The sequence below is a fragment of the Asterias amurensis genome, chromosome 4 (assembly GCF_032118995.1).
Source record: "Asterias amurensis chromosome 4, ASM3211899v1".
NCBI classification, from domain to species: Eukaryota; Metazoa; Echinodermata; class Asteroidea; order Forcipulatida; family Asteriidae; genus Asterias; species Asterias amurensis.
Window position 1 is genome coordinate 3253907 of NC_092651.1, and position 26751 is coordinate 3280657.

At 35.5% G+C, this 26751-nt stretch overlaps 1 protein-coding gene across 1 annotated transcript; it reads left to right on the forward strand.

Moving 5' to 3' along the window:
* The first annotated feature begins 788 nt into the window (after positions 1–788).
* Positions 789–24777, forward strand: LOC139935847 (START domain-containing protein 10-like). The gene is made up of 6 exons (XM_071930446.1): positions 789–1161; positions 4554–4701; positions 5643–5746; positions 12784–12901; positions 14912–14964; positions 16284–24777. The coding sequence occupies exons 1-6, from the start codon at positions 997–999 to the stop codon at positions 16506–16508; spliced, it is 813 nt and encodes a 270-aa protein (XP_071786547.1). The 5' UTR covers positions 789–996; the 3' UTR covers positions 16509–24777.
* Positions 24778–26751: the final 1974 nt, after the last annotated feature.

Consider the following 26751-nt stretch of genomic DNA (forward strand, 5'->3'; position numbering starts at 1 on the left):
ATTTTTTCGTCATACCTTTTAGTCATTTTGGGTCAATAACTATTGTTTGTAAGTTACAAAACTTGGTTCAATTGTGATGCATGTAAAGATATCTAATGTTTTTGCACCCGAATAGTCGCAGTTTATGAGTGGCAGAATGATTTTTTTTTTAGTAGTACGGTGCTCTCGCCATCCCCAGCACACTGACTCAGAAGTTTTGTGTGAGCGATGAGTAGACCTACCGAAATGAGGAACAAACGGTAGCAAAGTGAATTGTGTGTACTTCTGTTCAATAATTCTGTTTATTTTAGGGACCTTTAAAACTTAAATCTTGCGTGAATGAAAACTCCCAGCATATTTAAGTAAGTACAACACAGTGATGTCAGCTAAACATTTTTCAAGGCCTATTAGTATTAGGCCCTCCAATCAAAGATCGTACGTAGTTTTAGAATCAGACCATGAAGGAGCCATTTCCTTTCATGTTAGAAGATATTCTTTATCCACAATGCCAATTTAACATCTATTAATAAGAATAATTTGTTTAAAATTAAAAGTCGTTTCCTTTATTTTGAGCCGCCTTTTTACTTCGGTAGCCAAAGTTGCCTTGACGATGTTATGCGAAAGTTTAAAGGGAACTGATTGGTGGCGCTATTTGCAATCACCGTTATCTGACATGTAATCTGGCATCCAAATGTTAAAGGATATTTTACACTGAAACCAATTAAGTTGTAGGGTATCCGACTATTTTATTAGTTACACACGCAAATTACACGCAACCATCTGAAACCAACTAAATGCACACACAGCAAACCAGACGGCAATAACAGATCGTCGCATTTATTTTTACTTTTAAGAATAGCTGCATACCTTCCATTTGGGAAAAAGATGTTAAAAAGTATCTGATGTTTGCATACCTCTTCACGACTGATCTAATCAACGAAGTAATTATCATTAAAAACACGAGTTGAAATTGGTGTTTGGTTCTAAACTATAACTATACGCGTACGGGAACGGGCCATGGATCTTGGCGTAGTTCGCGTGGCAGACGATGAGGATTTCACGGCGTTTCGTCGGCTGGTCGATGGGACGGATGGCTGGGCCAAGAAATTTGACAAAAATGGCACCCGTGTTTGGCTGCACAACAATTCGGACACAGAGACTGCAAGAGTACGAATGATAAAGGTTGGTACCTTCTACTGAATAGTGTTCTGTTTTCTCTCTACATATATAATAATTAAGTCTTTAAATTAAAATTAGCAAATTAATTTAAAACTTTAAAATTAAAAGGGATGGTTTATTCTGTCATGATCTGGCTCGAGCCACTTGTAAACACAAAGTTTATAAGGTTGATTTGCCATACATAGGACACTATGAACACTAAATGTTTGATGGCTTTTCGGATTTGAAAGTAGTGTAATTCAACTAATTTATCATACTGGTTTTTTTTAATTTTTCCTAAATATAAGGATTAACAAATTAATTTACTAAAAAAATAAAATACAAAGTGTATGACAAGATAAGATTTGTATTATAAGAAGTTTGACTGGCTGTACATATTGCTAAGTTCTTCTATTCTATCAAATTAATAAGATTTGGTAAAACAAATTGTTGTTTTGTTAAAAATTAAATATAAGAGTAGGCTTATTACTATTAGACTTATTTTTTTAACGCAAACATAGAAATATGTGAACCTAAATAATAGCTAGGGTAGTGATTGAATTCTTGATGAATGCATTTTATTGTAGTGGCTCACTTCTATTATTTACTAAATGTAAAATTTAGACTAGCATGCCTCTTACTGCTAGTAGCAATGGTTTGTGAAACTGTAGGCAGTTTTGTTGACTTCAGAATGTGATGAAATATAGACATACAGCATTATCGCATCACTTGATACGTAAATCACAATTTTTTGCCATGCAGTAGTACAATCCAAATCTTTCTTAGTTTATGATTTAAATTGAAACAATGTCTGTAAAAACACTGATTAATTGCATTTATCCACAATGCTGAAAGTCACTCATGCGTTACTATTTCCTGAATTCTGTCTTGTTACTATTTCCTGTCCTGTTATTGTACATAAAGAACTCATCTCAACTCAACAAACCAATGCCCAAAAAACAGGCAAAAGTTTTGAAAGTTTTGTGTGTTAAAAGTAGACCGATTGTAACCGCAAGTACAAAATAGTACCATAACACAAAGACAGATTATATGGATTTTGTGCACTTCTCCAATACTGTGAGTGGGCTGAATTGAGACGGGTCAATAAAGCTGTTTATTTGAACCTTGTACAGTATTAGCATACCTGCATACATACACTGAGCAAAAAAGAACACCAAATTAAATATTTATTCAGTGCATGTAGACACGATGTGTTTACTAGCACATTTGAGGACTTACTTTAAATAAAAATAAAAATTAACAAGCTGCAACACTATCAGGGCTCCAATTTAGGAAGAAAAACCTAAAGGCGGCAGGGCTGTAAGTTACAGTTTTACTGGGCAAAAGTTTTACAAGAAAATAACAATACTTTACCAAGACCAAAACCAAATGAGAAAGAACTTTCTACTACACAGAAACTGTCTTTTTTTGTAACAAGCAGACAATTACAAATAAGAACTCATTTGTCTATGCTTCGATAGGCTAATTAACACGATTGAAAGATATTGACGAGACTCAAAGTCATCATATGGAAGTGTCGTGGCCGAGTGGTTAAGATCACTGAATTCAAACTCTGGTGTTTCTGATCAGCAGAGTGTGGGTTCGAGTCCTAGCCGTGACACCTGTGTCCTCAAGCAAGACACTTAACCATTGCTTCGTCCTTCAGATGGGACGTAAAGCTGTTGGTCCCATGTGTTGTGTAACGCATGTAAAAGAACCCAGTGCACTTATCGAAAAGACAAGGGGTTCGCCCCGGTGTTCCTGGCTGTGGCTGCTGTATGCGCCTTAGCACCTTGTAAAACTCTTATAAGGTGCTAACTAATTGGGTCTCAAAATTCATCACTGCAATTAACTACATGATGTATCTTTCTGAAAGTTTGTATATTACTCAGCGTCTTGAGTACCTTGTTTAGTAGATACGTGCGCTATATAAGACTTCGATATTATTCATCCGTCACATCATTGAACAAAACAGGAAATAACATCTAGATGAATGAAAGGAATCTAATCAGGACTGAAACAATCTTTGCGGGTTTTAAGAGCTCCTGAACTGATTATGTGAACAAGCGTTATAACAAGTTTCATATTAAATATTAGTTCTGAGGTTTAGTGTACTGCTTTTGGCATGTGATAAAAAACCAATTAGGTCTTTTGAAAAACACTGGTACCTGTATGTTATACAGGAACTGAATGATTAAAATAAAAATAGTACAAATAACATTTTTTATTTTTATTAGCAGGAACAGAATATATAATTTGCATTAATTTCCTCTAGGGATGAAGGGTTGGATCAATTTGAACTTGAATTCTAAACTTGGGGCTCGAATTTGGGGGGAAAATCCACAGTGTTAAATTTGATCTCTGTGAATAAAGTGAAATTGTGTTTAACATAATTGTAAACTATGTTACTATTCAAAAGTTAGTCTATGGAAAAGTAGCATCTTCATCGCAGCATACAAAGTTATAACAAATTTAATAAAAATAAAACAATAAGTGAATAACTATTGTTTCGTACATATATTTAATTTAGAGAGTGATAGTTACTGTAACATTGTGCCTGTTTCTTCTCGGTTTAAAACATGGACTTAAAACATTTGTTAAGTACTATTCAAAAGTTACTTATTCTTCATCGCAATATACAAATTAAGAAATAAATAACTGTTGTTTCTTAATATTTAACTTAGAGAGTTGATAGTTACTTATTAAACAATGTGCCTGTTTCTTCTCGGTTTAAAACATGGATTTAAAACATTTGTTAAGTACTATTCAAAAGTTACTTATTCTTCATCGCAATATACAAATTAAGAAATAAATAACTATTGTTTCTTAATATTTACCTTAGAGAGTTGATAGTTACTTATTTAAACAGTGCCTGTTTCTTCTTGTTTAAAACATGGGTTTGAAACATTTGTAAAGTACTATTCAAAAGTTAGTCTGAGAAAAAGTTACTTATTCTTCATCGCAATATACAAATTAAGAAATAAATAACTGTTGTTTCTTAATATTTACCTTAGAGAGTTGATAGTTACTTATTTAACAATGTGCCTGTTTCTTCTTGTTTAAGATATGGATTTAAAACATTTGTTAAGTACTATTCAAAAGTTACTTATTCTTCATCGCAATATACAAATTAAGAAATAAATAACTGTTGTTTCTTAATATTTACCTTAGAGAGTTGATAGTTACTTATTTAACAATGTGCCTGTTTCTTCTTGTTTAAAACATGGGTTTGAAACATTTGTAAAGTACTATTCAAAAGTTAGTCTGAGAAAAGTTAATAAAAAGTTAAAGCAACAAAATAACATGCGAACAACTATTTTTTTCTTTATTTATTTTATAGAGCAATAGTTACTTTAACAATGTGCCTGTTTCTTCCGAACTCTTATTACATTTTACTCTTGTTGTTGTACTTGCAGGTCAGTAAAACATTCCAAGATGTAAGTGCGGCAGTAACATATGATGTTCTCCATGATGCTGCCTATAGGAAAAAATGGGATCGCATGATGGTAGAAGGTTACGAACTGTGCAAAGTCAACTGGACTAATGATATTAGCTACTATCAAAGTAAGTAGCCGTAGGCAACTCTATTTAAAGGAACACGTTGCCTTGGATCGAGTCGAGTTGGTCTTTGAGAAGCATTTGGAGCCATTTGTTATGAAATGCAAATGGTTAGATAGATAATTTAAAAGTAGAATATAATCATGCACACAAACATGCACGGTTTTCTTTTTACACCGCGAAGAAACATGGTAGGCCATGTTATGGAGTCAAAATTTTTACTCCACAAAATGGCCAACTGTAATAGTTCGCAAAAAGGAAAACTGTGCAATTTCGAGTCATAATTGTGTGGATGATTATTTTCTATTTTTTAAACAACTTTCTAACCACATGCATTTCATAACAAACGGTTTAAAACGCGTTTCAAAGACCAACTCGTCCGATCCAAGGCAACGTGTTCCTTTAATTTTGTGTTTATTAATTCTATTCCAAAAAGCTGCATGATACTTCACGGAGTCAATGGAGGCGATTGCCTTCATGTCTTCTGGTTTCCTCATAGGGTGCTCTTTACCAAGGAGAAAATGCCTTGGTGCCCTTGTCCTTTCAAAAAAAAAAAAACATACAGGCCTGTTCAGGAAATGGCTTAACTATCTTCTTCTTTTTTTCGAAATCTTTTTTTTTTTAAATGTTCTGCTTGTCAGATTGTCTGTATTCCTTAAAAAAAAACAGCGCTGATCTTATCGTAAATTATTTCTGAAATATCAAACAAAGTGTTACCCAAAGGTGTGTCTGGGTGTCTTTTTGACACAATATTTTATGTATCATATGTAAATGTTTGGTAATTGAGCAATTTGGACACCCAGGTTATAAGTTGCCAGAAACTTGGACTCTCTTTACCAAATCCTGCCTAAAACCTTGTTCTCAAACCCATAGGCCTACACCTGGCCTACGACACATTTCTTTCTTTTAAGTTTCCATACGTAACAAATCTCATTTTACCCATGCAGTGAAGTGTCCATCACCTCTGAAGAACCGGGACTTTGTCATGCAAAGAACATGGTTAGAAACTGGCAATGAATTTATCATCTTCAATCACTCAGTTTTTCATAAGGTAAATATTCTTTCTTATCTATAACCTACTTTGCAGGTTTTTTCCTTTACTTTTTTTAGTGACTAGCCAGCAGCTACGTTAGCTAGTTTTGTTTACATGTAATGTAGCTTGTCTTTGCACAGTGGTTACATGTGTGAAGTCCTTTTAAAGTTTTTTTCATCAAGGCCATGTTTCATAGAAACACTTTTCAAAACTGAAGAGCATCAGGTTTCAAGCTCTGGTGTTTCTGATAAGCAGAGTGTTCAGATCCCAGTCGTGATACTGTGTCCTTAAAGCAAGACACTTATTAACCATGATGCTTCATCCTTCGAATGGGACATAAAGCTGTTGATCCAGTGTGTTGTGTAAATAGGTCAAACAAAATATCAATGTGTTGAATTCTTATATTTGGTTCAAAGAGAGTTACCTTGCCTAACCTTACCTAGAATTGCTGTTGGGCACTTACATGTAGAAGTAGGCCCTACGCTTTACTTGGTATTTGGTGTCCAAAATGTCAAATGTTATTGATGACAATACATTCTGAAATGTTGCTGGTACGTGTACAGTACGTTCTAGGAATGTTATATTATAACATTTTTGCTCTGCTTGAGTCATAACATTGGGGAGGTAGTGCTTTCTGCTCTACTGGCCAGGCTTCGGATTGTTGATACCCAAGTCTACATGTACGTATCCGTATGGACTGTAAAAGGGGTAACTGTGTTTCAGCCCTAGGAGTAGGTGGCAACGCCCTCTAAAAAAAAAAATAATTGTAGACCACACCTAGAAGTGGCCTTCAGGCCTCGTGTGTCTGGCGGTTTGCATAAAAAAAATTAAAACATGAGACCTTCGAGTGACAACAATTTGTTTGGTAAACAGTTTGGTAAACAGTAAACAGAAAAAAGTATTATTATTATTGTTATGGTTTAAAAAAATTAATTTCTTGACAATTTTGCAGCATATTGGTCTCACAGCACCTTGGAAAACATTACATGGTGCTATCAGAAGAGTACATGTAGGTCTCATAATTTAAACAAAGTCCCACATACCTTGCAGGAAAATACTGAATGTTTAAGCGCCTTGAGCGTCACTGAGTGACAGATGAATCGTTTCTCAGATTCAAATGTTTTGGGGTGAAAAATTATCTAAACCATACACCGATGTGTGTACTGTAAGCACTGTATATATACTCAGTACTTTCCCGAGTTCTGTGAACGAATTCATGGGCATTTTACTTGGCTGGGATTCGAACCCACACCCCTTGGAATTCTAGAATAGTGTCTTACCAACTAGTCTACCGAGATTGCTGGTAGCTTCAGGCTGTTTGAATCCTATGTTTTTAGCAGCGGCATACCATATTACTTCAAACATGTCAAAGGGAATCCTTTTTTTCAGTCTACCGAGGTTGATATAGATGGATTGCACTAAGCATCATTAAGGCCAAATAAAAAAATAAAATACCAGCTGATCGTCCGGATTTTTCAAAAAAGAGGAGGATGAGGGCCTTACTATTTACTATTTACTATTTTTCTTTCAAGATGGCGGCTAAGTATTTCAAATCAAACAGGCTGCCAATTCTTCAGTTTGAATCAACCACAAACTTATTTATACCTCTTAGTTGCATGAGGACCTGTGTTAACACTAACACTAACAGGATCGGATAACACTAACAAGATTTGCTGGTAGGCATTCACTCATATTGTTTTATGAAACAGACGGTTACAAGTGTTCGAGAGCATCAAGTTAGATCAGGGAAAAGCACCTAGGCCAGTCCTTTTGAAAAGATGGATAAAAAAATATATATAAAAAAACCTTTTTGCATCGTTTATACATCAAATATGGCGGTTGATGATGCTCTTAGTGCAATCCATCTATTGTCAACAGCTGCAGTGTTTCTTTACAAGTATGGTAATTCATTTATGGAGTATTTACCAATCTATGACCCAACCTTCTGTTGTTTGCAAGTAGGTTATTGTAAATGTGCAGGATTGCATGAAAACAATTTAGTCCACTCAGTCAATCAGATCAATGACTGTTAACCTTGTGTTTGATGTGTTTACAAAAATTATTTTGCACAAGGTTTTCCAAGAACTGTGTTGAATGTGGAAACATTATCACCCACTTTTACAGGGCATGTTTTGTTAAATCTGTTAACCAATTTTAAGCCAAAAAAAACAAAAACATGTTAATATCAAAAAGGTAGGATGTGGGCCTTTTTGTGCCTGCCTGACACATTTCTTTTAAAAGTTAACCGGCTGGGCTTTTTCCCCATAATTTGTTTTGTCTGCGATCATTAAAGTGTATCCTTTTTTTTTTTCGATTTAAAAAGGAAGCAGGCAGTATGCTAAACATGTTTTATTTTATTGTTTGGCCTTTAAACTGTTTCAAGTAAATATGTTGATTTCATCTTTATTCAAATAGAACTTTTTTATCAAAACTGAATTTGAAAAGGGAAGGTTTTATCATCAAGCTTGATGGCAGCTCTGATAAACGTGCTGGTATGATGTGGACATTATTTCTTGAGATGATTAACTGAATATTAACTATGAGTTATGACTTTTAATGGAATTCAAATACTCTGCCAGAAACCTACAGGCATTTCACATACATTGCAGGATGGTTGTCTAGCTGAACAACAGCACATAGACCTTAATATCACAAATACTTGGTACGCCCACAACAGGCATGGAATGAGGTGCATGCTGGTCTAGCTAGTGATCAAGTTAAACCAGCATGCACCTCATTCAACAGTTAGCGCTTGCGCAATGGGTATTTGCCGAAAGGTCTATTATGGCCAATTTGCAGAAATGTTCAACTGTTGTTTTGTCTTGTACCCTCTTGTAGGATTGAATATGTACCTTAAGTTACTCATGGCACATGAATACATTGTTATGGGCATCCATGGTCTATTTCTACCTCCACTGGGCATCATAGGGTATGTTCAGACAGCGTACTAAGTTAGACCTGAACCGGTTTAACTTTTACGAGCAGCAGGGGGTAATCATAAAAACAAAACCCCTTTGTGTTCAGACAGCACTGAGTTAAACCTGATCCGGTTTATCTTTGGTTTTAAGAGGTCAAAGAAAACACGACCCCATTACTCTAACATCCTGTTTATTGTCCTGCGGAGGTCAATGGGTCGCCTGTTGTGAGTTAAACCGGATGTGGTCTTTTTTATTCTGTCCACACCGGGGTTAAAAGATAAACCCGAAGCGGTCTAAAGATAAACCCCCTCCCTGGTCGGTTTAGTACCGTGTCTGAACGCACCCATAGTTATCGCTATAATAAAGTGTAATGAACTCTAACCCTGTTTATACTAATTGTAATTACATTAAAGTCCTGCACAGCTCAATGCATTGATCACTGGCCCATAATCCAATAGGTTGATCAATGATCAACCAAGGTACAAACAGTGAACAATAGTTACTTTGAATTGACTGGTCTCTAAGAAGCCTTTCATAGTTCACAGAACCTGTGCTTAGTAAAGCTTACACAGTGTACAATGTGTGTGGGTGATCTTGCACTTTGCTGGGTGTCATCTGTCCAATCTTATAATAGATAGCTGGGTATCATCGGGGCCCAATTTCATGGCTCTGCTTACCGTAAGCACAGAATCGGCGCTTACGGAAGCAGGGAATTCTGTGCTTACGGCAAGCCTATTTCACGGGTTAGCGGCGATGTTTGGCTTCTGCGCGTGCGTACTCCAAGTTACTAGGCATTCTACGCTTACAAGGCTAGCGAACAATTTTTGCGCTTGCACGTAAGCGGGAATCGTGTTCGTAAACACAGAATTCGGCGGTAAGCAGAGCCATGAAATTGGGCCCTGATGATCTGTCCAATCTTGCTGAGTACCCTGAAGCATTTTATGTTGTCGGTTTTTGACTGGTATTTCAAAATTTAGTTTAGATATAATCTAATGTATAAATTGCATCACGATATACAACATGTAAAAGTAAATACTACATTTGGTTTTTACTCTTTACTTGCAAATGGTTGATAGCACTGTATTGGTAAGACATAGAATGGCAAATATGTGGGTTCGAATCCCAGGGGGGGGGGGAGTACTGAGTATACAGCATTTCACTTTCAACAGTGAACCACATGTAGGGGTGAAACCAAATGATTTTACAAAACTCTGTTATCTCCCTGCTCTAAACATCCCATGGAAAATAAGAGCAAAGACCAGTAGAAATCAGTGCACAGAAATAAGATTGACATGTTGTTGCAAAGATAAGCTCTGGTGTTTCTGATAGGTTTGAGTCCTGGTCATTGCCCTTGTGCCCTTCTGCAAATTGCTTTATTATTTGCTTTGTGGGATGGGACATTGTAGGTCCTATGTAATATAATTGGTAGTGCAGGTAAAAAAAATACCCCAAAACACTTATGTTATCATGGTGTTTCTGTTTCACAAAGGAATTATTGTTTTAGAAATAGGTTTCTTTAGGCTTGAGAGCTTCATGTACAGTGAAGACAAGCTCTGGTGTTTCTGAACGGCAGAGTGTGGGTTTGAGTCCTGGTCATAGCCCTTGTGTCCTTCTGCAAATTGCTTTACTATTTGCTTTGTGGGATTGTACATGTACTGTATGTCCCATGTACATTAGGATTGGTAGTGCAAGTAAAACAAAATACCCCAAAACACTTATCTTATCATGGTGTTTCTGTTTCTTTAGGCTTGAGAGCTTCATATACAGTGATTAATCTCACATTTATGAGGTGTTCTTGGTTTCATTAACAGAGATAATAATTTACAATCAATAATAGTTTTAATAATTTATGTATTCCTTGAGTTTCAATGACACTCATGCACTTTGTTGTATTTTAAAGGTTTTTATTTCTAAACAACTTTGTTAGTGGAATAATCAACTTAATGAAAAACAAAGAATTGACCGAATTGAGGTTTTTGTTTTTCTCTGAACATATTAATTAGTTCCCATCTGTACCATATGGTAAAAAGTTCTGATGTTTGTAAACAGAGTTGAATGCATAGCTATTATAAAAGTGTAGTGTGCCATTCGGCTCAGTACAAAGTATGTGGGTGGTTATTCAAAGGGATGTACCACGTTGAGTGGGTTGGTGCCCGCCCGCTCCTATAGTCATTCTGGGAAATTTAAAGGCACTGGACACTATTACTCAAAATAATTGTTAGCATAAAAACTGAGTTGATAATGAGCAAAAAACCCAAGCTGCAAGGCTCCCTCTGAAGTAACATCGTTTTTGAGAAAGAGGTTATTCTCACTCAAATACATGTAATAGAAGGCTTCAGCTGAAGCCTTTATGCATCTGAAAGCACACTGTGCAACAGGGGTGTTTTTCTTCCATTATTTGCGTGCAAGTTCGATGACCAATTGAGCCCAAATTTTCGTAAGTTTGTTATTTTATGCATTGGTGAGAGTACTGGTTTTTGACAATTACAAGGCCTGTATGCTTTGTTTTTGAAAGAGCAAGTGCACCAAGGCAGTTTCTCCTTGGTAAAGGGCACTCTATATTTCAAGGGCACCATGCCAAGGCAATGACCAGGAGGCATGGAGCGCAATCGCTCCGCTGCCTCCATGAAGTATAAAGCCTTAAAGACACTAGACACTATTGGTAATTGTCAAAGACCAGTCTTCTCACTTGGTGTATCTCAACATATGCATACAATAACAAACATGTGAAAATTTGAGCTCAATAATATTTGTGGTCGAAGTTGCGAGATAATAATGAAAGAAAAAACACCCTTGTTACACGAATTTGTGTGCAGTTAAATGGTTGATTTTGAGACCTCAACTTCTAAATCTGAGGTCTCGAAATCAAGTTCGTGGAAAATTTCTTCTTTCTCAAAAACTATGGCACTTCAGAGGGAGCCGTTTCTCACGATGTTTTATACCATCAACCTCTCCCCATTACTCGTCACCAAGTAAGGTTTTATGCTAATAATTATTTTGAGTAATTACCAATAGTGTCCACTGCCTTTAAACTCTTTGTGGGTGTCTGGAAGCAGCGACAAACAGGATTGCTAATACTCTGCGGAAGCATAGGTTGTTTCTGAAAAGGGATGAATGATGCCTGACGTAGTGACAACGGAAATGGGTATTGAAGCAAAAAAACAAACATGTTCATCCGTCCTCCCTTTCTGAAAATAGGAAGAGCCAAGAGGGCCTTTTTTCCTTTCTTTCTTCAAAACACCTACATGACACATTTTTTTTAAGACAAGCGGCTGGGTTATTTTTTCAAAGCTTTTCCTTTTTTGTGGAGATTGTTAAACTATACCCCCTTTTTCTGCTTAAAAAAAGGAGTCATAAAAAAAGGAGTAGGCAGCCTCTTAAAAGGAAGCGGGTGGGGATGCTAAACATGTTTTAATTTTTATTTGGCCCAATTGCAGTAGGTGGGTGACTCCAGGAATGGGAAATTGATATCTATTTTATTAATGACAGTGGGGACCTTAGTAATTGAACGACCTGCTTCAGTCATCATTAATTTTAATCTCTCACTGTTGATGAAAAAACGATTGACATAAAATAAAATAAAGGTTGTCTTTTCTGTAAAAAACAATTGTTAACTTTCATAGCTCAAACATGTCAATCTCCTGCTTATTTATCTGAACTTGTTCATCATTATCCCCCTACCCGGACTTAATGATCATCTCAACAGTCATTGCTTTCAACTACTAGAGTTTCTTCCATTTTTTATGACCACAGATCGTTTTCTTAGGCCGCACCGTTTCTTTGGAATAGTCTTCCTGTGCATATTCGCCAGGCTAGTTGTTTACAATGTTTTAAGTCATTGTTAAAAGCTCATTTGTTTGAAGCTGCATATTATTTGTACTCTTCTTATTTGTAACTGTATATTTCACTCATATTTTATTAAGTAGGATTTGAATTGTTGCATGGTGGAAACATGATATAGAAAGTTTTCCATTACAGCATGTAATGATAATCTTTAAACGAGTTGGGGTGGTTCTGAAAAGAACTGTAGGTTTCAACACGACGTTTGCGATCAGTATCAGTGACAAAAGGTATTTGTGCACAAATGCAGTATGTAGGCCTATAGTTTATTTATTGTTTCTTTTGTTTTCTTTCCAGAAAATACCACCCAAGAAAGGTGTTATTAGAGGCCATTCCTATTTGACTGGGTACATGATAAGACCAAAGGGAGCCAACTCCTGCGATATCACATATGTAACAAGATCCGATCCTAAAGGTAAAGGTAGTTACTCTAAAGGGAGCCATTCAAAATTGTCAATATGTTTTTTCTTGAAGTTATGGGTGGGTGGGTCAAAAGAAATATCTAATGACATTCAGTTAAAAAATAAGAAAATAAATATATTATCTACAATCAACAAACTTTAGGTAAATATACTCTAAGGGCCTATTCAGAACTGTCAATATTTTGTCAATATTTTTCCAAAATTGTGGGTGGGTGTGTCAAAAGAAATATCTGAAAATCAACATTAAGTTTTTATTAAACATAAGAAAAGAAACATTTATAACCAACAAACTAAAGGCTCATACTCCGAGGGGCCATTCAGAATTGTAAATGCTTTGTTGATTTTTACTTGAAATTGTGTGTGGGTGGGTCAAAAGAAATTGAAAATTTAATTTCAGTTATTATGAAATATAATAAAAGAAATATCTATTGGCCTACTGGCTGTATGCTTCGTTTTTTGAAAGGGCAAGGGTTAGGGTTCACCAATCATTTTCTTCAAACTTTGTTCTTCAGTGTTACAAAGCCATTCAATATTTATCAAATCAAAATATGGGTGGGTGGTTGGGTCTCAATTTTTTTTTTTTTACATTGAACTATTCTGAATGGCCCTTAGACAAAAAGTTATTTTAATTTTTTTTGTATCTAATTGTCTAAAGAATGATACAGTTTGAATCCAAGAGACTTTTATTCAGTATGCTAACTCATATGGCAAAACACTTGCACCGGCATGGTGCCAGTAACGTAGGGGTGCCGTTTCGGGGTCGTAACCAATAATTGCTTTGGTTGAGTATTATACACATAATGAATGTTTATGAGTGCAATGGTGCGAATATGTTCATGAGTTGAAAGATGGAATGTTCTATTCAACGAGGCGGAGCCGAGTTGAATGGAACATTCCAGCTTTCAACGAATGAACATATTCGCACCATTGCACGAATGAAAAACATTCATTATTTGTTTTATATAACATCCAAGTAGATCTTTGTCATTTTGATTGAAAGATACAACTTTCAAAACAAACAAGCGTAGGCCTACAATTTTTAATTGTAGAAGCCGAATGCTAGTAATTTTACATAATATGCCTTGCAGTAACACTGCTGCGTTACCAAAGACACGCGCACGCAGTGATGTTTTTACTCAGCTTTTTCGTTCCATCCGAAAAGTACCATTGCACGCTGGCAGCGTGCAATGGTACATTTCGGATGGAACGAAAAAGCACGGTGAGTGACTCAGCGTGCAATGGTACTTTTATTTGCTATAACGTGACGGACAATCCTCCAATCAAATGGCAAGGATCTGCTTGGGTGTTATATAATATTGGTTAATCACTGGCCATTGACCAAAACAGTTTGGTTACAGCCGTAAAAAAATCACAACTCTGGTAATGCTGAACCTGGTGTGAAAAAAAATTGACCATTGATTTCTTTACAGGCAGTGGACACTATTGGTAGTTATTCAAAATAATTGTTATCATAAAACCTGACTTGGTAACGAGTAGTGGGGAGTTGTTGATAGTATAAAACACTGAGAAACGGCTCCCTCTGAAGTAACGTAGTTTTTGAGAAAGAAGTAATTTTCCACAAATTTGATTGCGAGACCTCAGAATAGAATTTGAGGTTTCAAAATCAAGCATCTGAAAGCACACAACTTTGTGTGACAAGGGTGTTTTATTCTTTCATTATTATCGCGCAACTTTGACGATCAATTGAGCTAAAAAAATTTACAGGTTTGTTATTTTATGCATATGTTGAGATACACCAAGTCAGAAGACTGGTCTTTGACAACTACCAATAGTGTCCAGTGTCTTTAAACCCCAACTGACTAAAAAATTAAAATATACTAACTCTGATTAACATGGTCTGCTAGATTCTGTAAAGCATGGTTTTCTAGTCCACTAAAACACAATACTTTTAGCTGGATGTTGATAGCTTTGGGTGGGTAGAATTAGGGTTGAATTAATGTAGTTTTATAATGTTGTTTTTATTTGTCCTTTTGTTTGTTAAGGTTCCTTAAAAGCCTGGGTCATCAACAGATTAGCTCATTTTGTAGCACCAAAGGTATGTAGAATTGTTCAAAAGTATCTAACAGCGTGTAAAAATTAGTATGATTTGTTACCCTTTATGTAAATATAGCATAATTGTTCACCTGTCAACTTCCAATATTTCGGGGAGCTAATATCGACTGTCGAGACGGAATAAACCAAGTTAGTTTACTACATCTCATTCTTCTCTAGGTGGGTATCATTTGAGCTCAAAAAATACACATAGGGAGTGACATTTACACATTGTTCCAGTATCTTTTCATTTGTACATGGGCAGTTCCACACTAATGGACCAAAGAGATAACTTTGTAAGATAGGCATGTGAGGCTGGACAAAAGTAACTACTTTGTTACTGTCTTTTCCTTTACATTGAAATCATATTTTGATTGTTCATAGTAAAACAACAAACAATTACTCTGTGACCTCTAGGAATTACAAGGTCATTTGAAATGTGTTACGTATGCAACAGAAGACAGACATCTGGCCTAGACAGTTAGACAGTAAAGAAAGAATTTGAAAACAATTACAAAATATTGTATTTAGTTAATTTCCTTACTCTTAAATATTGTAAGCTATAAAACTGACATGTTGCTGTGGGTATTAAAGGCAGTGGAGGCTATTGGTATTTAGTTACCAAAATAATTATTATCATAAAATCTTTCTTGATCACGAGTAATGGGGAGAGGTTGACAGTATAAAACATTGTGAGAAACAGCTCCCTCTGAAGTGACGTAGTTTTCGAGAAAGAAGTAATTTTCCACGAATTTAATTTTGAGACCCTAGATTTAGAATTTGAGGTCTCAAAATCAAGCATCTGAAAGCACACAACTTCATGTGACCATGGTGCGACAAGGGTGTTTTTTTTCTTACATTAATAACCCGCAACTTCGACAACTGATTGAGCTCAAATTTTCACAGGTTTTTTATTTCTCTCCTTGTTTGTACATAGACATTTGTTTTAAATACATAAATTTTTTAAATAGCCAGGAAAGAAAATTTCTTAATTTTGGCTGGTAACTATCCATAAGGGTCTGTAGCATTGGGCAATAATGGAAAAAAAACAACACTTGTTGCACAAGTTGTGTGCTTTTAGATGCTGAGGTCTCGAGTTCTATTCAAATATTTTAGTGAGAAATTACTTCTTTCTCAAAAACTACGTTACTTCAGAGGGAGCCGTATCTCACAATGTTTTATACTATCAACCAAGTAAGTTTTTATGCTAACAATTATTTTGAGTTGTTACCAATAGTGTCTAGTGCCCTTAAAACACATGTGTATAGAACACAATAACATTAATTTGTTATGATAAATATTTGTTTGTTTCAATACATACAGGTTGTTGATAAACTGCAGCAAGCTTGTCGAGACTACCCAAAATGGAAAAGTAAACATGACCCAAGATACAAGCCCTGGCTCTACCCCGAACAGATGTCTCTTCCCCCTCTTGATCCGAACGACCTGCTCGCAAAAGAGGAAAACATTTCAGACAATTCGCTGGACGAGAGCGAAATCAAAGAAGAGGATTTCAGGGAAGGTGATTTACAAGATGGAGAATTTTGATGCCAGTGATGAGAAAAGCCAGCTTTGTTCATAAACAGGTGAACCATTTTCTAGCCTAAATTAATAGCGTCTTCGACTTTACAAAACAAATGAAACTATTTTTATATTTGACATGAAGTAATTCTAAAATATTTGCGATAATTTAAAGGAATGCTTAAGGTGGTATGCATTTAATCTTTGTTATTATTTTGATGGCTTCCATAAAGCTTGGTTCATACGTCTTGCGAATGCGATATAGATTTTGACGTCACAATTTCACATTGAATAACTCGCAATAGGTGACTTGAGCTGAACATTTGCTGCGAAAACAGCCCTGCGAATTCAAAATTTGCTTCGCATTCACATTTGCAGGAAGTATGAACCAGGCTTTACACTAAGTGTTTGTGTTAAATAAACCTGCGCAAAGATGAATTGTACTTTTAATTGGCAACCAACTGAATAGCTGAGATCAATTTCACAGAGCTGCTTAAGCACAAAAAGTAGCTAAGCACAACAAAATTTGCTCACTAGACTAAGGTTACCAGCCAAACTTCCGTGTCACATGTACAATTTGTGACTGGTATCCTACTCATTTCTGCTTACCAGGTAAATGTTACACAATATTTTCTGCTTAAGCAGCTCAATGAAATTGGGCCCTGGTAGCCAGTACTATGTTTTTCCTGTCATCTCAAAGTTACTGACATGAATTGAAATTCAAGGAACAGTTATCAGTTGGTTACCTCTGAAATTTATATTAAATGAAAACCAGTTTGTATTTTTCTTTTCTATTTGACTTAGTGTTCACTTTATCTTAGCTGAGGTAGTGATCTGTTGTTTAACATAGTTTTATTGTTTATTGGGAAGAATTTGTGTTCCACGTACATCTGTACATGTGATTGAACTACTGCCTCATTCAAGATTTAATACAAAAGGATTCAAACTGCCTCTAGCTACTGGGCAATCTTAGTGGTCTAGTTGTTAAGACACTACTCTAGAATGGCAAAGGATGTGATTCGAATCCCACCCAAGTAAAATGCCTGTGATTTGTTCACAGAGCTCTGGAACTTACCGAGATACAGTGCTGACACATCGGTGTATATGGGATAAACCAAAATGATTAAGATTTATTATATTTGTATCTTCAAGTACGCGCAAATCCACCAATCAGATGCTCGAACTGGAAGGTGGTATAAAAACCTATAACCTAATCCCAGTTTTTATATTGCACACTGCGTATTAATAAATACGCCTACAAATACAATAAAATACAATAAAATGATTACAGAAATAAAGCTGATGTTTAAGTTTAGTTGTTTCTTTGTTTCTTTGTAATTGAGACTGGAAGATAAATTTGTTATAACAAGCACGAGTGGAATACGTCTGCGTCCCATATCCAACTCAGCCTTCGGCCTCCTTGGATATGGGACGCAGAAGGGCTATATTTTTCCGTATTCCACTCGTGCTTGTGTGATAACTTATAATAAATTAACAATTCCAAAACAAATACTATTGGTTGAGGTGATTGAAACATTTTTAGATACATCACAATTCTTTTGAAATGCAAACATAATCATTACACAATTACACACTGTAGTGCAATTCGTTGTATTAATTTACCGCGTGAGTGCGTATGTGGACCAATTGACATGATGAAAAACAGGTTTTGGTGGGTTTTGGTTGTGGGAAAGTTTAAAATTCACATAATTAGGGTAAGATGGGCATAATCATATTTAGAACACCATGATTTCTTTTTACAACATCTAGTGGATGACAATAACATATTTTCAGATAAAATCCGCTGCAAGTAAACACCCAGATAATGGACTATTTTAAACAAAAATCAATACATTTTAATTTTATCAGTAATTTAGAGATTACCATGGCTTGAAGTACAATTTAAAACAAATCTGATTTGTATAAATTTATGAATTAATTCGATCTACACATATTTTTGTTTTTACTCCAAGTGTCCATGAACTCCTAATTAAAAAATATATGAGCAATACAAATCTTTGAATATTTAATTCTTGCAGATTGTAGTTTTTTCAACACTCTGTAATTATATCATATGGACATAATAAAGTTATTTGAGGTCACATGGGTTGAGCATGTGTACTCGAAAGTTCTTCTTAACGGTGAAAGATAACAATGACACTTAAGTATTATACATATCGTCACAAACACCAGCTACCAATTATTTTTCCAGGAAACACGGATCAAAGAAACAACCCAATGATTTTATTTATTTGTCAATTAGCTTACACAAAGAAAACATAACACAAAGAAAACATAACACAATGACATATGACAACTGTCTACAGTTGTAAATATATATTTTGTATTTCCACAATTCTAGTTAGTTATAGTATATTTGAATCGTATGATATTATATTTGAATCGTATGATTTGACACTTTATACATATTGTCACCAAAGACCTTGGGTACCAATTCCCCTCAGGAAACACGTATCAAAGCACACACCATTCCGTTTGAAATTTGTTGTCAATCAGCTTACAGAAAGAAAAAAAAACTACATTATTTACAACTGTCTACAGTTGTAACTTATTTTGTATTTCCACAATTCTAGTTAATTAAACTATATTTGAATCTAAAGTTTTGACAGTGAAATCATACACTTATAATAGGGTTGATAAAAAAAACAGTACAGAGTATTTTAAACATGACCAAATTAACTAGCACCCTGAACATTCTGAATATAGCAAGACAGTTCTTCTCTAAAGAACAAAATCTACCTGGCAATGAGACACAGACATGTTATCGCAACCCAAATTTATATCGGTCAAATTTATGAACCATTCTCCAATGTGGGTGTCAATTAGTGTATCACTTTAAATAACGAATCGGATATTGAAAAAGGAAGTTGATGTCAACTTGAGCTATTTTAATGGGCTCAGATACAGGTTGAGTTTATAGCTAATAAGCGCATCTGTATGCTAGAATTGTTTTTTTTTTATTGTACTTCAAAGGTTTTTGATGTATTTGTAATCATTGTATTCCAGAATAAACATTCCATTAAATTCATTCCAAGAAATTATTAATTAGATGTTAAGTTCACATCCGGCATAAAGAGTATAGTTTTTTTTTTGTAACCAATACACTGATGTGTATTAGCACTGTAAACTTGGTAGTTTCCCAAATTCTTATGGGATTAAAACCCATGACCTTTGCCATTCCAAAGTCTTACTGCTAGACCACTGAGCTAGCACGGTGGCTAGTGGCATCTGCAAAGGTTTTGGGTTTGAATCCCACCTGAGTGAATTGCCTGTTGATTTTGTTCTCAGAATTCAGGATACACTGAGTATACAGACAGAGTTTGATACACATCATTTATTGGTAAAAAACAAATTATATGAGATATTAATTACCTACCGAAAAAAATATATGTTAGCAGCACTATGATGATTATAAAAGTCAGTTGGCATAATTTCCAGAAATAGATTTCTATTTACTTTGCCAATTGATTAAAATTATCATAATTAATTCAAACAGGTGGAGGTCAATATTTAAACATGCTGTATGATTTGTGGAATGGTTTAAAATATGAATGTCAGTATAAGACATTCAAACTTAATTAATGCATTCATGAATTGGCACTGGACACCTTTGTTTATTGTCAAAGACCAGTATTCTCACTTGGTGTATCCCAATATATCCTTAAAATCACAAATCTGTGAAAACTTGGGCTTAATTGGTCATCAGAGTTGCAGAAAATGATGAAAGAAAAACATCCATGTTGTACAAATTTGTGTTCGTTCCGGTAAAAATAAAAGGCTTCAGCTGAAGTCTCTTATTATTTGAGTGGAAAATTACTTTAAAGAACTGCATTCAATCAATCAACATTTATTTCCATACAAACACAATATACAAATACAAACAATAGGATGTCGTTAATACGCAAAAGCTTGCCTCGCATCATGTGAGGTATAGCAACTGTCTCTATAGTCTGATGAGTTCATATTTAAGGGGTAACCTGCGATCAAACATGTCATTGTACAAAACAATATTCAAATCTAACACACATTACTTCAGAGGGAGCTGTTTCTTACAATATTTATCAATACTATCAACAGCTCTCTACTGCTCATTACCAAGTAAGTTTTAATGCTAATAATTAGTTTGAGTAATTACCAATAGTGTCCAGTGCCTTTAAGTTAAAGGACATTATACTTATTTGTCAATGACAATCAACGCTCAGGCAAGATCTTATAATCATAATCTGAAGGGCATACAACAAGACATTAGCGAGTTAGATTTGAATAATGTCTAGTACAATGACTTGCTTAGTCACAAGTTACCGCTTACACTTGAATTCCTCAGACTATACGAGACAACTACTATGTCAAAGGGTTCTGCTGCCGATTTCACCAAACTCTTCCTAACTAAGGATTAATCTTAGGACTTCAGTTCCGTATCCAAAGGCGTAGGACTCATTGAACCCATCCTAAGGACGGGTTACTCGTCCTAAGTCGAGATAGGATTAATCTTAGCGCTTCGTGAAATCGGCTGCTGGGCAAGCATCATTCATAATTGTGTATGGGTTTTCACTGTCTCTTTCGTTAATACGCAAAAGCTTGCCTCACATCATGTGAGGTATAGCAACTGTCTCTATAGTCTGATGAATTCAAATTTAAGGGGTAACCTGCGATCAAACACGTCATTGTACAAAACAATATTCAAATCTAATACGCAAATGCTGATGGGTGCAAATGAAGGTTATTTTAAGTGCATTAAGAAACCACTCTGCAATGTAAATTTGCTCAAATTGTAATTTTTTCTGGTTAATAACTGTTTCAAGAATCTTAACAAGGCCCAATTTCATAGAGCAGCAAATATTGCTTAACAATTTTCTGCTGAGCAGAAATGAGCAGGATACCAATCACAAATAGTACATGGTAGATTGGCTGGTAAACTGATTATAGTAAGCACAATTTGATTGTGCTCAGCCACTTTTTGCGCTTAAGCTGCTCTAAAGCTGCTCTATAAAATTGTGCACTGATAGTATTGTTTTGAGATCAATGATAACAACTTTTTCTAAACCATCTTTCAAACATCTATCTGATAGTGGTTGTCAATTGACTAATTGTAGCATCAGTCAATTTGTGCCTGGCGATATTTTATACTCTTGATGCACCTGTTCCCTTGCTACGTACACGGATCATACACAGTTGAAACCTCGGTGACAACAACTGTAGGGGATGGTATGCTGTATGCAGTCATGCATGGCTTGCATGTATCAGCTAACCATGTCAGAAATATTGCATATACAAATTATAATTCATTTAGATGTACCGGTACATGTCCACTGTCATGTATCTTTTTAAAATATATTTATTTCAGTTTAAAACACATTGTCGGTAGCATTCCATGGCAACACTAAAATGACATGTTTACACAAATTTTATTCAAAACACATGCAAAATTTGGACCAGCCAGATGTTAGGATAAAAGGTATTATATCCACAAAATATCTTCTCACAAAAAAACTAAAGTTGTGACTTACACGATAGTATTAGTCGATTTTGCTGTTGTCGACATCAGATTTAGACATGATATTTTGAACATTTAATTTCTGATAGAATTTTGTTTTTAGTTGATACACTCAACTATGAGATAGTTAATTATTCCTTTCTTTAATTGTATTCTCACAAAATACAATACTTTTCTAATTAGTGTACTTGTTATAAATATAACCATGAACTCTTCATGCTTCCTTTGTCAATGAAATTTATTGTTGTTGTTGTTGTTTATAATGCATTGGGCTTCAGAGACTATTCACAGTTCATGCACATCCAAATTAAGCATTTAATTTACTGACGATTAACTGGTTGTATAAAATGGATTTATGTTGCCTTTGTAGTTATTATCGTGCCTTTTTGTATATATTTTGGAGCCTTTATCTTTAAAAACAGAAACTATTATTGTACACAATATTGAAAAGGTTTTCCCTTAAAGACACTGGACACTACTGGTAATTGTCAAAATAACTGTTAGCATAGTGAATTACTTTGTAACAAACATAGAGAGCTGTTGATAGTACATGTATATACACATTGTGAGAAACAGCTCCCTCTGAAGTAACGTAGCTTTTGAGAAATAAAAACTCTTCCACTAAAATATTTGAATTTGATTTTGAGACCTCATAATTAGATTTTGAGGTCTCAAAATCAAGCATCTAAACGCACACAACTTCGTTTGACAAAGGTTTTTTTTTCTTTCATTATTATCTCGCAACTCCGAAGACCAATTGAGCTCAAATTGTCACAGGTTTGTTATCTTATGCGTATTTTGAGATACACAAAGTGAGAAGACTGGTCTTTGACAATTACCAATAGTGTACAGTGTCTTTAAGGTGTGAACCCTACTGCACTGTATGCAGTTTTATTACATAGTCCTTGTAATTATAGTTTGTTAACTTGATCGCTCAGTAATTTGAAACACTCTCTCAAGGAAATTATCATAATTCTTTCTTGCTATCCTGCACTGAGCTCTTGATACAATATGGTACACAGTTTATAGTTTGAAAGATACATATATGTGGCCTTACATATTAAAGCCAGTGTACACTATTGGTAATTGTCAAAGACTACCTTTCACAGTTGGTGTATCTCAACATATGCATACAATAACAAACCTGTGAAAATTTTAGCTCAATCGGTCATCGAACTTGCGAGATAATAATGAAAGAAAAAACCCACCCTTGTCACACGAAGTTGTGTGCGTTTAGACAGTTGATTTCCAGACCTCAAGTTCTAAATCTGAGGTCTCAAAATCAAATTCGTGGAAAATTACGTCTTTCTTGAAAACTATGGCACTTCAGAGGGAGCCGTTTCTCACAATGTATTATACCATCAACCTCTCCCCATTACTTGTAACCAATAAAGGTTTTATTTTGAGTAATTACCAATAGTGTCCACTGCCTTCAAAGGATCAGTGTTTTGGTTTGCTGTACATTATGTTGGTAATCTTACTATCACTAAATGGTATTTACCATGTACTGTAATTGCAAAAATCTTATCACTGTTATTTACACTCTCTTTTTTCTCTGTGGAGCTTGAATGATACCATACATACCATGGAAATCTAACAATTTGTGTCAATACTAGTAAGCTAGAACAATTTGAGTTGTTGCAGAAATGATGGACAGACTAGCGATGCTACAGGGTAGTTTTTGTTGAAATTTAGATACTCAATCTGTATTATTAGATTATTATATTATATTAGATTATATTAGATTAAATTTCTTTATTCTGTCTGCATTACAAATACAGCTGATTGTAGTCCATGGGCAACATGGTTGCAGTGCATTCGCAAAGCACGCGCAATTATCAAAGCAACCGCAGGGCCAAGCTAGCCTGAGCCGAATCTGTGGTGTTGAAAAGGTACTGAGTTTCAGTGATAGCAAGGTTACCGAACTATTTCAATGACAAATCAACACCCTTACATTAAAGGCAGTGGACACTATTGGTAGTTACTCAAAAAAATAATAAACATAAAACTTTTCTTGATTACGAGTATTTGGGAGAGGTTGTTAGTATAAAACATTGTGAGAAACAGTTCATCTGAAGTGACGTAGTTTTTGAGAAAGAAGTAATTTTCCACAAATTTGATTTCGAGACCTCAGATTGAGAATTTGAGGTATCGAAATCAAGCATCTGAAAGCACACAACTTCGTGTGACAAGGGTGTTTTTTCTTTCATTACTATCTCACAACTTCCACGACCAATTGAGCTCAAATGTTCACATGTTTGTTATTTTGTGCAAATGTTGAGATACACCAAGTGAGAGACTGGACTTTGACAATTACCAATAGTGTCCAGTGTCTTTAATTTGTCTGCTTGTTTCGAAGTCAAACTGTACATACAGAACAAACACATCAAATCAAGATTAAAACTTATATTTTGCATTCAACAAACAAAAAAGTGTCCTTAAAGACAAAACACAAGAAGCATTTGAGTTCAGTGAACTGCGTCATACGAAATGCTGTACTTCAGTACAAATAGCATACATGTACTATAGCGGAATAATAGCAATAATTAGCTATACTTTATTGAATTTTTGAGGTTGATGAAGTTTACTACATACAGGCATGCAACTTTCAGCTGATAAGCTAATTTCCTTTTTTTTTCTTCTTTAGTAATAGTTGGCTGGACATATTATCTTTTTTTCCAAATAAAGTTGCATGTCTGTCTTTAAATCCGTGATTTGAATTTTCTATTATGCAAACTGTATTCTCTCTATATTCTTCACTCTCTGTAAATATTGAGAAAAATAAATTAGCATTCAATTTTTTCAACAAAGTGAAATGATTTGTGTATTTGTTACTGATTTATTATTGAATGTGCAATAACCTAGCACATTTGAGATTCTTATTTGAACCAGTTTATACTGGGTGCATTCGATAAGCATCCCTGGGTCTACCCCGCGGTGCTCACTCGGGTGAGCCCCTTACACGAGATAATCGAATGATCACACTCGCCCTCTCTACTGGGGACGGCATGCACCTCAGGTCACCCCCAAGTGACCCACTACACAAGCAGGGCACTGGGGGCTGACCCGGGTGAGCCCCGTCAAAGCTATTCGAGCGTACCGGGGCATACCGGGGTCGACCAGGGAAGCTAAACGAACGCACCCATTGTTCCGCACTAGTGACATGTATGTTGCAAATAGTTCTAATATACATTTCATTTTCGACTTGTATTAAATTTTAAAGTATACTTGAAACGCGTTTGTATGTTTTGCCAGAGGGGTACACATCAAAGTGTAGGACCGAAATATTGAGTTTTGTTAAAACTCAACGATTACTGGTTTAAGGGTGTCGTGGGCGAGTGGATAAGAGCAACAAATTCATGCTCTGGTGTGTCTGTTCAGCAGAGTCCCGGTCATGATACCTGTGTCCCTGAGCAAGATACTTAAGTATAATTGCTTCTCTTCACCTAGGGGCAAATAGGTACCTGTGAGGGCAGGGATGGTTCGTGGGGGGAATATACTTGTACTTTACACACATCACTGGTGCATGTGTAAATCAATACAGTATTTTTGATCTCCACTTTAACATCTACTAAATAAATGTATGTCTTGCAAGCTGCATCCACTTCCAGGGCTGTATGCTTCGTTTTTGAAAGGGCAAGGGCACCAAGGCATTTTCTTCTTGGTAAAGGGCTCCCTATGATGAAATTGCAAATTTGTACGGGAACATTTCAAGGGCACCAAGGCAATGACCAGGGGACACAGAGGCAATCGCCTTCGTTGCCTCCGTGAAGTATCAGGCCTGCACTTCAATATCTCAACCCATTTTCCATTTGTAATCCTAGAGTACCAAGTAGGGAGTTATTCATAATATGAGGATCCCATTACCATGAGAATACCCCGTCCTTCAGGCATTCTATACATCCTCTTGTTTCCTATAAATGATACAATCATAGACAATAATGCTTCACACAATGCTGATGTCATGTGGCGCTTTGTGTTGTTAGCACGTACGTAATTCATGCTCTCCGCAACTGTATATTGACGTCATTTCAGCACCTCCATCAGCCTTGTCATCAAAACAGCTTCTAACCAGGGAAGGGTTTTGTTTTTCTAATTTAGTATCAACTGGATTTTAAAGGAACATTACAGAATTGGTAACAAAAAAACCTGTGAAGATCACAGATTTACAAAAAACTTACACATCCTAATGGTGATGATAGTAGAACAAATCCCTTGAAATATATCTGTCTGCAATGTCATATTTCTGGGAGATAAATAATATAATTTGGTGTTTGGGGTTTATCGCCCAGTGAGTATTTTATTCATTTTTTATATTGATGTCATGCAAAATGTGTAGTAAGTTTTCAACTAATTTCTCGTGACCCAGATGGCCGATCGATCTCAAACGGGTTTGTCAGTTTATGTGTATGGTGGATTTCATAAAGTGCTTACACTGCCAGCAAATGTTTTGTTAGCAAAAACCAATTCTGTAATGTTCCTTTAAGATGGTGGTTTTTACTGTGGGATGTTCACACTTTGTTGCCAGTTAGTGTAGTGAGAGAGAGAGAGAGAGGTGGTTATCTCAATGATATGTGACAGTATAACCAGACAGTGCCTCAGGCTAATTGCTACTTGATGCAAAACATCATTGGTTAATCTAATGCTTCAAATACATCAGTGTGGAGAGAATGTCCTAATAACGTCTGTGTGAATATACCTATTGATATTACCCAACGTGACATTTAAAGGCACAGGACACTATTGGTAACTACT